Below are 15,012 nucleotides of genomic sequence, written 5' to 3'. Positions count from 1 at the left end.
GGGTGTTAGCGGAGGAGATAGCGCAGTCCCCTTAGATGTCAGAAACAGGGATCTATGGTAAATGGAAAATGCCAGTCACTTGTCACCATGCAGGGGCGGCTGTGCCCTCCCTGTGTCAGGCTCTGTGCCAGCAGTGATGGGCCCCATGTGCCTCTTTCAGGGTCCAGAATGCCATCTGTGCTACCCTCCGAACTCCCCAGGGCTGGGCATTGGTGCCTGTATTGCTGATGAGGACTCAGCACTGTGTCTTCCCTGAGAGGGGCAGAGTCTGTAGAGGGTTCTAGTATCTGCTTGCTGTCTGACCCTCCCATGGGACAAACTCTGCATGTCACCCACCAGCCTCCTGTGTCTAAAAAATAAACGTCAGACTGCAGCTGTCTTCTCAGGTGGAACAGAGATCACCAGGAGGAGAGCACACTTGTATAAACAGCTCCTCCTCTATCAGAGCAATGAAGATAAAAAGAGGCCTGAACCAGGAGCCTTCACTACAGGCAAGAGTAGCGTGTCCACTGTGACCTGGACAACTCTCTTCTTCATGCTCCACCATTATTGCACAGGTGAGGACAGAATTTGGGTGTCCAGGGTGAGCTCCTTAGCTTGTCAGCCCCTCTGGCTCAGGCCCCCAAGGGACTTCACTCTGGCCCTGGCCCTGCCCCAGCCCCCATGTGAGTCTGCGTCTGCAGTTCTCTCTCCCAGCCTGTACTGACTCAGCGCCCTCCCTCGCTGCATTGCCTGGAGCATCAGCCACACTCACCTGCACCCTGAGCAGTGGCTTCAGTGTTAGTGACTGCAATGTACTGCTTCCAGCAGAGGCCAGGGAGTCCTCCCAGGTTTCTCCTGAGATACTCCTCAAACTCTAGTAAGCAGCAGGGCTCTGGGGTCCCAGCTGCTTCTCTGCCTCCAGGGATGCCTCAGCCAATGCAGGGATTCTGCACATCCTTGGGCTGCAGCCTGAGGACAAGGCTTACTATTATTGTTGTAGCAGCTTGCAGGCTTACACAGTGCCCCAGACTCATGGGGAAGTGAGGCGCTAACCTACTCTCTTCTCCCCTTGCCTGGTGCAGTCACCCCACTAGTGGTTCTGACCAAGTCCAGCTCAGGGGGTGACTTAGGTTGTCAGATCTTTAAATAGCAACTGATTTTCCCAAATGGATCTGACAATGTGGTATCATTTTCTTCAGTTTAACTTTAGATCAGTTCACTTCTCGTTTCTTCTCAATCTGTTCATGTTTATTCAGGCAGAAATGTTTTGCTTAAAGCTAAAAATCTCCCAGTGGAGACTTTGGAGGAGGCCCAAAGAGGCTGGTTCAGGCCATGCCCAGTTCAGGGTCCAGGAGTGATACAGAGATGCTTCTGCTCAGAGGGCGTCAGTCTGGGCTCTGGATACAGCACCAGCGTGCAGGAGAGAGCACTATTTTCTATACTAGCGATGAACCATCACTCATTTTAAAATAATCTTCCTGGAGGAACAGAAAACCATGGGGTGAGGCTGCTCTAAGAGTCACAGAAATAAACTCGGCTGGAGGGCAGAGAGGGGAGCCAGACGCCAGTGAACCCAGTCCTTAGTGCTGCTCATGACCTTGAGCCCCTGACCATGTAAGATTGCCAAGGTGTGGGCAAATCTAAGACATTTTAGGAGGGAAAATAATACAACCATCCTCATTTCTTCATGACTCAGTGAAGGCACCCGCCTTGGCTCTGTGAGTTTCCTGGAAGATGCTGGAAATGGGGGAGTATGTCATGTCGCCTAGCAGGTGTTGGGACTCAAACATGAAGATTAGTGATAAAAATAAATTAACAGAGGCAAAATAATAAAATTTAATGTTTATAATAAGTTAAGAATAATATAATACCTTTATAATAAAGATAGGATAAGTCATAAGGGTGGAAACAGTGGATTTATCTCAAGGCCTTTTTTTCTGTTTTTTTGTTTGTTTGTTTGTTTGTTTTTTTGAGATGGAGTTTTACTCTGTCGCTCAGGCTGGAGTACAGCAGTATGATCTTGGCTCACGGCAACCTCCGCCTCCTGGGTTCAAGTGATTCTCCTGCCTCAGCCTCCCAAGTAGCTGGGATTACAGGCACCCACCACCACACCTGGCTAATTTTTGTATTTTAATAGAGACGGGGTTTCACCCTGTTGGCCAGGCTGGTCTTGAACTCCTGACCTCAGATAGTCTGCCCACTTCAGCTTCCCAAAGTGTTGGGATTACAGGTGTGAGCCACTGCACCTGGTCACATCAAGGCCTTTTTATTAACCCTTTCCCGTTGCAATTTTTTCCTTTTTTTCTTTTTAGAGTTGGGATCTCGCTTCATTGCTTAGGCTGGAGAGCCGTAGGGGGACGGGGTCACTGAAGCATTGACCTCAACTGCAAAATATTCAAATAGAAAAATATTTAATAAGCATTTCAATCAGTGCTCAAGAAACTTCCTATTAATTTCAGTCACTGTCTTCATAAAAATAAACATAAAATTAATGAAATAGATTATATTTCCCTAGTGTCTTAATGACATTGCATCTTTAACCTAGATGGGGTGCCCCACTCCTGGATCAGCCTCCTGGGTCAGCCCCACCCAGCCAGGCCCTGCACTCTGTCCCCTGCCTTATACCTTCATCTACACGCATGTGGGCCACTGGAAAGGAGGAGTCCAGTAGCCTTTTTTTTTTTTTTTTTTTTCCTGCAGTCATGCTCAAATGGGGGTAAGGAGGCATCCAGAACCATGAGCCATTTAAAAAAAATAAGGAATAGAAAAAAGCATTAGTCCTCAAGGTGAGATACTAGGACTCTTTCTATGTTAATTTAGAACCAGCCATGATGGCTGCTGACGGAGCTATTAAGAGCAAATTTAACCTGGAATACTGTCAAATCACAGTAGAAATAACAAAAAGAATACGGAAATGAAGATTCATTTGTTTAATTTAAGAATGTCACATATTCTACCTAGAAGATAAGAGATTTTACTACAAATTCATTAGAAGTTTCCTTCATGGCATGGACCACTGATGTCCCTGCACCTAACCTCTGCCTTCTTGGGTGGTGTGATGTTACAGGTTGGGGCAGCATCTGTGGCCAACACTCCTTGGGATGGAAGAGGGGAGCAGAGGCGGAAGCCTGAGCCTGGGGACTTGGCTGGGCCAAGGATGACCTTACCAAGGCTTCCTGCTTGTCAGCCATCCTCACATGCAGGTGGTCTGGCAGTGACACTGTGAAACCCAGTCACTGGAGTTCCCCCTGCATGGCCCAGTGGTGACTGTGGTGGCCATTGGCATCTGGGGCAGATAAAGCCATGTGAGCTGGCAGACTGTGGCCACCATTCCAATGATGGTTTCCACCCCTCACAGGTGGAAGGTGGCCAAAACCACCCAGTAGGAGTTCTAGCAGCAGTAGTGCCATTAAGGGGAGCTCCTGGAGAAGAACTTCAAACAGCTGCTCTGTAGCTATAGTGAACTTATTGAACCACATCATGTTCACAGCAAAAATGTCAGCCATACTGTGGGAGTTGAGGTTCGCCTAGAGATGAGAGACTATGAGGAAGAGGTTCTCTCAGGGGCAGATGCTGTCATAGCTGCAGGAGGTGATGGTACAATGCTTCTGCTGTGAGTAAAGTCTTGGACAAACTTAAATCAGTTATGAGGTAAACCCTGATCCAGAACTATCTGAGAGTCACTTATGTTGACATGTTCAATATACACATTCCTTCCCAGAAGCCTTACCAAAGGTATATAGTAGTGAGTTCAGTATGGAGACAGCAAATCAATTTATACCCTAAATGGATTGGAATAAACCCCAGTCCTGAGGGACTTTATGAACAGCATCTAAATTTGAATTAACAGAGTAGAGCACTTGACATAGAAGAATTCATGGCGAAAGAACTGAGGCTTCAGGACTCTGGCATTTGCCAGTGAGAGCACTACCTGAAGTCTTATTGGGAAACATCCATCCAGAATGTCCTATACTGGGACTGTGGCAATGGAAAACTTAAGAAATAGACCCACTCTAAAGGATTGGCTTCCCACTATCAGATTTCAGCTTATGATGATCCATGGAAAAAATAGAAGAGTTGAGGGCTCAATTTGTAAACTGGAACAGGAGCAAAGGCTGGCCATTCAATATTAACAGGGTTGAAGGTCTGGCTTTGGAGCATGTTTAAAATATTGCAAAATGACAAGGACATTGGAGTCTTGCATTGAACTGAGAATTAATAGAAAAAATAGCAAATAAATATAACAAATCACTGCTCTACAGTCCAAAAACCCAAAAATACTTTCCTGTATTCAAGAACCAAAAGAGTTTTCTCAAGCACCTACGAGCATTGTTTCTCCTGAGAGATTTGTGTTTATTCTCATTGTTGGGACACCTGTATGGTGAATGGGGGAACGTCTTTTGAGCCAAATGTTGGAGCCATTGCTTCAGTGATGATTAATAAAGATGATCTTGGAACTATGCTTCCAGAACAGTAACGATGTCTTCAGATGGCAAATTTTGATTAGTGGAAAAAAAGTTTTACTGCAGAAACAGACTACCAGTGCCAGGTGTGATGGCTCACGCCTATAATCTGAGCAGTTTGGGAGGCCAAGGTGGGAGGATAGCTTGAGCCCAGGAGTTTGAGACCAACCTGGGGAACATGGTGAGACCTCATCTTAACCAGATATGGTGGTATGTGCCTGTGGTCCCAACTACTTGGGAAGCTGAGGTGTGAGGATCAGTTGAGTTCAGGGAGTTGAGACCTTGGTAAGACAAAGTCATACCACTAAACTCCCACCTGGGTGACAGAGTAAAACTTTGCCTCAAATAAAATAAAATAAAATAAAATAAAAACAGATCAGTCATTTACTACATTTTTTGGTTATCGTTGAGACAGGTTGCCTCTGGGCTCGAAGGTGACAGGGAAAGTGAGATTTACATTATCCTTCCGTGGGAACCTGACAAAAAAAAAAAAAAGATGTTCACTGTATAAGAAAATTAATGGACTCAACTGATTAAAACCTGTAGCTGGGTGCGGTGGCTCCCAGCACTTTGGGAGGCCGAGGTGGGTGGATCACGAGGTTAGGAGATCAAGACCTTCCTGGCTAACATGGTGAATCCTCATCTCTGCTAAAAATACAAAAAATTAGCAGGGCGTGGTGGCATGTGCTTGTGATCTCAGCTACTTGGGAGGCTGAGGCAGGAGAATCGCTTGAACCTGGGAGGCAGAGGGCCAAGATTATGCTATTACACTCCAATCTGGCCACAGAGTGAGACTCTGTCTCAAAAAAAAAGTAAAAATTGATACTTGTGAAATTTCTATATTGTATAGAATTGGTAACTGAAAGTGCTGATACATTTTTAATTTAGAGAGGCAGTCTTAAATAAATGATGAATTGTTTAGGACTTCAAATTTAACTGTAAAAGTGCTTTTTCCTTCCCTTTACTCCTAACTTTGTGGAATTGTCAGACAAAACACATCATTTCATTAGTGCATTTTTTTTAGTACCTAAAAATGGAGATTTTGAAATATGTTGATGATGATGGAGAATGTTGTAAATCTTGATATTGCCCTAATTGAAATAGGTACTTTTTATTTTTATCTTTTTCCCCCCCTCCGAGATGGAGTCTTGCTCTGTCGCCCAGGCTGGAGTGCAGTGGCACGATCTCGGCTCACTGCAAGCTCTGCCTCCTGGGTTCACACGATTCTCCTGCCTCAGCCTCTAGAGTAGCTGGGACTACAGGCGCCTGCCACCATGCCTGGTTAATTTTTCTTTCTTTTTTTTTTTTTTTTTTGTATTTTTAGTAGAGACGGGGTTTCACCGTGTTAGCCAGGGTGGTCTCGATCTCACGACCTCACGATCTGCCCACCTCGGCCTCCCAAAGTGCTGGGAGTACAGGTGTGAGCCACCGCGCCCAGCTGAAATAGGTAAGTTTTATATGTGCTAAGAAGTCTCTAATTTAAGAACACAATAATGTTTTATGCCTTTTTTTCATTTCAAAATGTTAATCATTTAAAAATTATAGATGAATGTTTTCATTAGACTTTAGTTCTGGTTAATTTCAACAATGCTATGTGAAATACATATATCTGAAAACAATCAATGCTGTTCCAAATGTATTAATTATGTAATAGCTGTTTTAAGTCAGACAATTTTTAAAAATGACTTGAATCTAATAGGTTTCTTCTATTTCTAAAACTCTCTAACATAGATTCAAGGATAAAAATGATAAATTGATTAGACATTTTATATTATGAGTTCAGTAACGTTGTTAAAAAGTATATTCATCTAAGGTTAGGAGTATTGTCAGAAAGAGAATGCGTTCTGTAGTAAATTTGTGAAACAATAGTTTTGGAATTGCCTTACTTAGCGTTCCGGTGGTTTAAAATTAGTTTATATTGTAAATATCACTTACTAGGCTTGTAGAACAAAGTGTCACTGTTTTTCTTTTTTTCCCATAATGCAAATTTATTTATTTTTGGAGGAAATTACTTTTGTTGCACTCTTCACCTACTTACGATAAGTAATCCTAGAATGTTTGCAAAAAGCTCCTTTTGTTGTGTAATGAAACAGTTGCTATTCTGGTTCCATTTATTTAAGGTCACTTTTTTTTGACTTGCTGGAGAAAATATTTATTCAATTATTGACAAATATTTATTGAATACCTGCTCTGTGCCATGTATTCCTGTGTCAGGTGTTGGCTATATGTTGGTGAATAAAACAGACTTTCTCCTTATAGAAATTGTGTCTAGTGAGCACAGGAGTAAATTCTGTGAGCATTATGATGGAGAGTCAAACTGAGCACTTTTAGATTTGCCAACATGTAACATGTTGTTCTTACCAATTTCTTTTATTAAAATAAATGTTAGTGTACAAAGGTAATCTAGGTTTTAATGTATATTCAGAAATATCTATTTTTATGAGTTAAGAGTATCTGCACAGACACAGCAAATAATTTATAGTAGGCATCAGATATAAATAGTATAAAAGTAAATGAAATGTTTTCCAGAGCTTGATCTAGTTTCTGATTTGATATTTTAATAACATAGGTAAAATATCACTTTATAAAGAAGAATTGTTCCACACTACAGAAACTTCCCTAACAGCTTTAAAATAACTTCTTGAAAAAATACCAACACCATCTTTAATCTGAAGGAAATCTGATTGTCCAAATACATCTGTTAAGATGTAACATATGAATAGGTAACACTGTGTAAGATTACTTATAAGACATATTTTAAAGATTTCAAAAATACTTAATGTGCTCACTTTGTGCTATACCTTCTAAAATTTCTGCTGTGTGGTGTTTGACTTACTTGTAAGAAATGAGAGGTGGCAGGGCGCAGGTGCAGACTGTGGTTGGGTGGGTCAGTTGACCCCAGGGTCCTTTGAACTGATTTAGGCTACTCACCTTGGTCTCAGAATCACCACTGTCGTGGCCAGTCACTTGCAAGGGATCCAGCAGCTAATGCAGGTTGAGAAGCAGGCCGTTAAGAAGGTGTCAGAGGCCTGCAGCCAAAAGAACCAGAGGCTGAAGCAGGCCAAAGTGGCAGTTCGGGCTGAAATTGAATAGTGCCACCTACAGAGGGAGAAAGAGTTCAAGGCCAAGGAAGCTGTGGCACTGGGATCCCAAGGCAGCTGCAGCACAGAAGTGGAGGAGACCCAGGATAAAACAACCATCTTCCAGACCTACTTTCAGCAGAACAGGGAAGAGGGCATGGATAACTTCTTGGCCTTTGTCTGCGACAACCAGCCAGAAATCCATGAAAACTACGGCATAAATAGATAGGAGGAGAAACGCCTGTTCTGTGGACTGGCATTTTAGCTGCCCTCATGGAATAAGAAACTTTAGCAAAGCCCTAGTTATATTCTAACAAGAAGGCATTTAATTATTTCTGTACGTTGTATAGTTGGTCCCTTCACTTTATGGAGAGCAGCAAATCCAGTTTCTTGTGCAGACATAGAACTAAATGTGTCATCCTTTTACTTCATGTTTCTTAGGAATTTAATGGTTATGTGCTGTCTGTTTTCCTATGCCTTTTGGCTCAAGTAACATATAGCAATGTTGAGTTTTTCTTTTTTAGATCTAGTAAAACAACAACAAAAAAACAATCTTTGAAGAAAGGAAGGGATTAAATAGTTTTCCTCTAATGCTTTCTTGAAGGTCAATGAAAAAGTGGTAAATAGTTATTTGTAACCTGTGTGAAGCAGCAGCCAGCCCTAAGGAGTCCATTCCTTCCAAGGCTTAGAACAGTGACTACTGCTGTAATTGCCTGGGCTGCTGTAAGTTTCTCTTAATCAAAATTGCTTTTTGATAGAATTCATGTTATTACTTGTTGTACTAAAAATAATTTGAAAGTAAAGACTCTTTGTTGCACAAGAAAGGAAGAAATGAGAGGCAAAGAATGTTAAAATAGAAAAAATGTTTTCATGAGAGAGTTAACCTTTTAATGGCAACTGTATGTCAATTAAATTAAACCATCACTTAAAATATTCATTAGAATGAATAATAAAATAACCCAGTTCATAATTAATAAAATACAATATATATATATTTAAAATTCATATTAGAATTTCTGTCAGTGTTTGAACATTAATATTTATAGTTTGTACATTTTCACCTTCCAAGGTTTAAAATGAGAACCACACTACATCACAAAAGGTAACTAATAAACATTTCACAATTGTGTGAATATCCACTCACTCTCACTCTCTTATCACTGTTAATTTTTTCCTCGCTGTAATTTATAATGAAGTGTGCCCCACTCATATCTCAGCAAAGTTTCAGACATTATGGCTTCATTACATGTATATTCTTTGAAAATATTCTTCTGTCAAAAGACTTGATAACCATTATGTACATTACAAAAACAAATTTTACATAAATTATATGGCATACTTTTATCTTTGTAATTGAAATGACACAAACTAATTTACACCAAAATTGGCAATAAGACCCAGTTTGAATATTTATTTCCTTTAAACTCCTTACCCTTTTTCTACCATGAGTCCTTAATGTAAATGTTATATACTCCAAACTATTTAACATTAGTAAACACCCTATACAAGTAAAAATTCTGTTCAAAAGTAAAACATAGCTGTAGTAATGTGTTTCGGGAAGTCAGGGATCCCAAATGGAGGGACTGGCTGAAGCCACGGCAGAGGAATGTAAATTGTGAAGACTTCATGGACATTTATTAGTTCCTCAAATTAATACTTTTATAATTTCTTATACCTCTCTTTAGTGCAATCTCTGAACATAAATTGTGAAGATTTCATGGACACTTATCACTTCCCCAATCAATACCCTTGTGATTTTCTATGCCTGTCTTTAATCTCTTAATCACATCATCTTCTTTGTAAGCTGAGGAGGATATATGTCACCTCAGGACCCTGTGATGATTGTGTTAACTGCACAAATTGTTTGTAGAGCATGTGTGTTTGAACAATATGAAATCTGGGCATCTTGAAAAAAGAACAGGATAACAGCGATGTTCAGGGAACAAGGGAGATGGCCTTGGAGTCTAACCGCTGGTGAGCCGGATGGAACAGAGCCATATTTCTCTTCTTTCAAAGGCAAATAGGAGAAATATCACTGAATTCTTTCTCTCAGCAAGGAATATCCCTGAGAAAGAGGGATGCACCCTGAGGGTAGGTCTATAGACAGCCCCCTTAAGGCAGTCTCCTGTAGCGCTCTCAGGCTTATTAGGACAAGAAAATTCCCGCCTGATAAATTTTGGTCAGACAGGTTGTCTGCTCTCAAACCCTGTCTCCTGATAAGATGTTATCAATGACAATGCACACCCAAAGCTTCATTAGCAATTTTAATTTTGCCCCATCCGGTGGTCCTGTGATCTCGCCCTGCCTCCATTTGCTTTGTGATATTTTATTACCTTGTGAAGTATGTGATCTCTGTGACCCACACCCTATTCGTGCACTCCCTCCCCTTTTGAAAATCGTTAATAAAAACTTGCTGGTTTTGCGGCTGGGGGAGCATCATGGAACCTGCCGACATATGATGTCTCCCCTGGACACCCAGCTTTAAATTTCTCTCTCTTGTGCTCTTTCCCTTTATTTCTCAAACCAGCTGAGATGCCTAGGAAATAGAAAAGAACCTATGATAAATATTGGGGGTGGGGTTTCCCCCAATAGTAATGTTTCCAGTAGAAATAAAATTCCTGCATTTCTGTGGTTATAAATTGGTATGACAAATACTGTAGAGGAAAACATTCTTATGATACAAAATTTAAAGTATCAGAAAGAATTTTTTAAATTAAAACATCCACATGAACAAATAAGACATTCAAAATGAAACTACTGAAAGAGAGAGAGAGAGAAATTCTAATTACCTGCCAGCCCCCAAGTTCTCCTTTTGCCAATGTGACTATTGGAGAAAGTTCTACACTGTGCAGAAATCAGGGGACCACACAGGCTCTGGCACAATACAAGCTGGGCTCAGAAAAGGAGTGAGGGCATGCCAGGAGCCAGAAGGAAATTGACTTCAGAATTTTGCATCCTCTCTTCTTGACACAAGATGTAAGTTTTCTGAGCAGAGCTGGGTGTTAAGTAGGCAGACAATGTGGGTGACAGAGAGGCATCAAGATGGCTACAGGGGGGCTGCCAGTGTCCCCGGCAGAGTCACACACACAGCCAGCAGCCACAAGTGGCTTCCAGTCAGTATTTTAGAGTTTCATGGTGAGTATCAGGGTCTGAGGTCACTACGCTGCAGGTATCCCTGGGGGCCCATTGCCCTTGCATTAAGATTTCCCACATAATTTAAGAGGGAGTAACAGGAGCTGCCAGTCGTGAGCGCCTCATAGTAGCTTAGGCTTCTGTCCTGCAGGGACCCCGCCCTTTCCTCTGACTTCTTGTCTGTAACAAGATGCTTGTGTTGATTTGGAATGGGAGCCAGACACTGGGTGCTTCCCTGACATTTGCTGGTCTCTGGCTAAGAGGTTGAGGAAGCCCACACCTTAAAGCAAAAGAAGAGCAGTACAGAAGCAACTTTTTAAAAAATATGCCCAGTTGAGAGATCTGCCTCCGCCTACATCCTTCAGTGGGGTGTATGCCATCCTCCTGCTTTTCCATGTCACACTGAAAAAGTGCTATTAATGGAGAGGATGGAGACAATGATGATTTATTTAGGGAGTGTGCATCCCAACACTGACACACTGAGGAGAATCCTTCTGGAGCTTGTATCTCACAGAATGCCTGCCTCTGCATCACAATGCAAACTCACCATTTACTTTCAAAGAAAATGGAAACAGATCCAGAAAGCCCCAATGAGCTGTTCCATTTAAGAAGAGAGGGAGTTTAAATCACAGTAACTCAAAACTTCATTTCTGGGTTTATTGTGGGCCCAGGAATAACAGAACAGGTTTTTCTACCTGTACCAGGGCCACGGTCTCCAAAAGATTTGCAATCCACTCTTAAATTTTGGGGTGCTGGGGGACAGGTCATGTGTGTATTGGTTGTGAGAGGGGCACAATACTGCATGCTTTTTAGAGTATACTCTCATGGCCCATCCAAGGCTTACCACTAGGCATGTTACCCAATTCTTTAACATCCACGATGATGAACAGATGTTAGCTCTACACTCTGAGGTTTCAATGTCCATCATGATGATCCGTGAGAAGGAACTTATTTCCTCTGCAGCACAAGTTGAGGTGTCTGGATGACAACCAATGATATTAAGAGATGCTGTGGACATGATGCCAGTCTGGCCTTTCCTGGGCCCATTGAAAGGATTAGGCAGATGTTTAGGGCCAGCCCTCACCCAGCACAAAGCCACAAAAGATCCTTATGCTTCTTCTGGCCTAACTAGGTCAGAGCCTACTAAGGGTTACAGACATTGAGGAGAAGCAAAACAAGCAATAAAAACAAATCACAGTACAGTACACTGAGAAATCACACATGTGTTCATATGCACAGCCACTCGAGAATCGCAAACACCTACACTGAGAGAAGACACCGGGATTAACGTGCTTTGCTCATATCTGTTCATCAAACCAAAAACGTTATCGTGCATAACATAATTGGAAAGTAGGCCGGGCGCGCGGTGGCTCAACGCCTGTAATCCCAGCACTTTGGGAGGCCGAGGTGGGCGGATCACAAGGTCAGGAGATGGAGACCATCCTGGCTAACACGGTGAAACCCCGACTCTACTAAAAATACAAAAAAATTAGCCGGTCATGGCAGCCTGCGCCTGTAGTCCCAGCTAAGTAGGAGGCTGACGCAGGAGAATGGAGTGAACCCGGGAAGGAGAGCTTGCAGTGAGCCGAGGTCGCACCACTGCACTCCAGCCTGGGACACAGAGCGAGACTCCGTCTCAAAATAAATAAATAAATAAATAAAAATAAAGTTAACAGTAACATTTCAGGTCAGGGGCTGGGGGAGGGATAGCATTGGGAGAAATACCTAATGTAAAGGACGAGTTGATGGCTGCGGCAAACCAACATGGTACATGTATACCTATGTAACAAACCTGCACGTTGTGCACATGTACCCTAGAACTTAAAGTATAATAATAATACAAAAAAATAAAAAGAAAAAAAGGAAAAAACCCTGTAACATTTCATACTACCACAGGGTTGTGATATGCAAATTTAAAATATTTAAACAGAAAGCTTTACAAAATAATCCTATTACATAAGCATTATTCACATAGAATTATACAAGTAAATTACACAATATATACATTTTTTATTTTATTATTTTCTTTTTTGAGAGGGAGTCTTGCTCTGTCACCCAGGCTGGAGTGCAGTGGCGCAATCTTGGCTCACTGCAAGCTCCGCCTCCCGGGTTCACGCCATTCTCCTGCCTCAGCCTCCCGAGCAGCTGCGATTACAGGCGCCCGGCTAATTTTTTGAAATTATACAATATTTAAGCAGCAGCAACATATGCTGAAATTTAAATCAAAGTGAAGCTTGGTTGTGGCACAGAGATCAATGCACAAATAAGGAGAGGCCCCACTGCAGCCTCCATACTCTGGGGCAGGAGTGGAGAAGCCCCAGATCATACTGCTTTACATCCTTCCTTCCTATATTACACATATATTACACCTCTTAAATATTTGTGGAAATGTTTAACAAAATAATACAATCAGTTACAGCAATAATGTACTGCTATACTGGCTCAAGGTATCTTTACCGTAACTACAAGCAGTTCTCTCCAAGCAGTTCTGGAAAGATGTGGGGGCAGGGGTTTCCAATCTTTGACCTCTTTACTTTAGATTTTTTTTTTTTTTTTTTTTGAGATGGAGTTTCGCTTTTGTTGCCCAGGCTGGAGTGCAATGGCACAATCTCAGCTCACTGCAACCTCCCCCTCCCAGGTTCAAGCGATTCTCCTGCCTCAGCCTCCCGAGTAGCTGGGATTAGAGGCGCTCGCCATCGTGCTTGGCTAACTTGGTATTTTTAGTAGAGACGGGGTTTCACTATTTTGCCCAGGCTGGTCTCGAACTCCTGACGTCAGGCGAACCACCTGCCTCGGCCTCCAAAGGAGCTGGGATTACAGATATGAGCCACCACGCCCGCCCTGCTTTACATTTTAATCACCCTCAGTTGGAGCTGCTTCCCTGGGGCCTCTCCTCGCACTCCACATCCTGCAGCTGTATGACTTCTATCTTCAAATCCATCCTCTCACCCTGGACCTGGAAAGGCACGTGAGGACCCACGAACAACCCGTGGTCAGTCCCAGAGTAGCCCTCTTGGCCTGTGCAGAGCCCCGCTTAGGGGTCCTGCGTGGGCCCGGGGACAGGCGGAGGGTGCACAGTGACAGTCACAGAAGCGGATGCCATCACAGTGGTGATGGAGGACGCTGCAGACCTCAGGCGGCTCGGCTCTGGTCGAGGTTGACAGACTGCTGCTGCGGCAGCCGCGTCCGGGGTCAGACCCTGCGCCTTCCACTGCCACATTGCGCGGGTCCCAAGGTCTCTGAGCGAGGGCGAGAGCCGGCACCCAGCAAGCCTGTCCTGAGCTTTCCCTGCGGCTCCAGCTTTCCCTACCCGACCTCCGCCCCGCGCCGCGGCCCCTCAGCGCAGAAAGAGCCAGCACATCCCTGCGGTCCCGCCGGCGGCGTGGGCTCCCTCGGCCCCTCCCGGTCTAGGGCACCCGCGGAGCCGCCGCCGCGGGGTACGAGGGGGCCCGGCGGGTCCCTGTGCTGCCGCTGCTCCTGAGGTGGCAGCTCCCAGCGGTGGTGGCTCCAGGAGATGGAGGTTCCCGGCGGTGATGGCTCCCGGCGGCCGTAGCGGCTTCTGGAGGTGGCGGCTCCCAGGAGATGGAGGCTTCCGGCGGTGGCGGCTCCCGGCTGTGGCAGCTCCCAGCGGTGGCGGGTCCTGGAAATGGAGGCTCCCGGCAGTGGCGGCTTCCGGGGGTGGCGACTCCCAGAGCTGCTGCTGGGTCCGCTGGGTTTGGGCTGCTGGGTCCGGGGTGCTGTGTGGCCCGGCCTCCGCTTTCCTGTGCTCCTCCACAACCCACGGAACCATCCGGTCTCCGAGCGGCGCTGCTTTGGCTCCTGGACCCTGGGACTCTGCTCTGTGTGTGCAGCGGGCAGCGGGCAGCGGGCAGCGGCTGCAGCGGCTCCATGATTGAGTAGATGAGACGGAAGAAGAAAAAGAGAACTCCCTCCGTTTGGAGAAAGAAGGAGGAGGAGGGGAAGGGGAGACAGCAAGCGAAAGAGGAAAAGGCTGTATTTTTTTTTAATGTAATTCTTTAAAACTTCAGAATGTTTGTTATTCTACTTTCATTAAAATGATGAACTTCCAATGTATCTAAAAGAAAACAACCACAAAACTCAGCAAATAATACAGGAGGTAATTTGAACAAATGGTGAAGTTATTTTCTAACCTGAGGAAAGTAATAAAAATTTTAACGACGGGTAGATAGGTTCTACCGGCCCATTTCATTATTTTATTATTGTGTGTTTTTATGTGTTTTCCCTTGACATGGTGCGCAGGTGGGTGTCAGCAGACGAGACAGCACAGGACCCTCAGATGCCAGAAGCAGGGATTGGTAAATGTGAAACACCAGTCACTGTCACCATGCAGGGGT

General features: G+C 44.0%; 1 protein-coding gene and 1 pseudogene across 1 annotated transcript; one reads left to right on the top strand and one right to left on the bottom strand.

Annotated features, from left to right (window-relative positions):
• Positions 1-325: 325 nt before the first annotated feature.
• LOC101020230 lies at positions 326-8,133 on the top strand (annotated as a pseudogene).
• On the bottom strand, positions 4,474-14,585 carry LOC103881088 (basic proline-rich protein-like). The gene is made up of 2 exons (XM_009198772.4): positions 13,519-14,585; positions 4,474-4,921 (listed from the first exon to the last, which is right to left on the bottom strand). Exon 1 carries the CDS (start codon positions 14,545-14,547, stop codon positions 14,065-14,067), a length of 483 nt encoding a protein of 160 aa, XP_009197036.1. The 5' UTR covers positions 14,548-14,585; the 3' UTR covers positions 4,474-4,921; positions 13,519-14,064.
• Positions 14,586-15,012: the final 427 nt, after the last annotated feature.

The sequence above is a fragment of the Papio anubis genome, chromosome 8 (genome assembly GCF_008728515.1).
Source record: "Papio anubis isolate 15944 chromosome 8, Panubis1.0, whole genome shotgun sequence".
In the NCBI taxonomy this organism is placed as follows: Eukaryota; Metazoa; Chordata; class Mammalia; order Primates; family Cercopithecidae; genus Papio; species Papio anubis.
Note: the sequence above shows the minus strand (reverse complement) of the source record. Positions and strands in the feature narration are given on the sequence as shown.

What these genes read in the sequence shown, in the direction of transcription:
- LOC103881088 (XM_009198772.4), bottom strand. Translation starts at nt 14,547, where the DNA reads ATGGAGCCGCTGCAGCCGCTGCCCGCTGCCCGCTGCCCGCTGCACACA.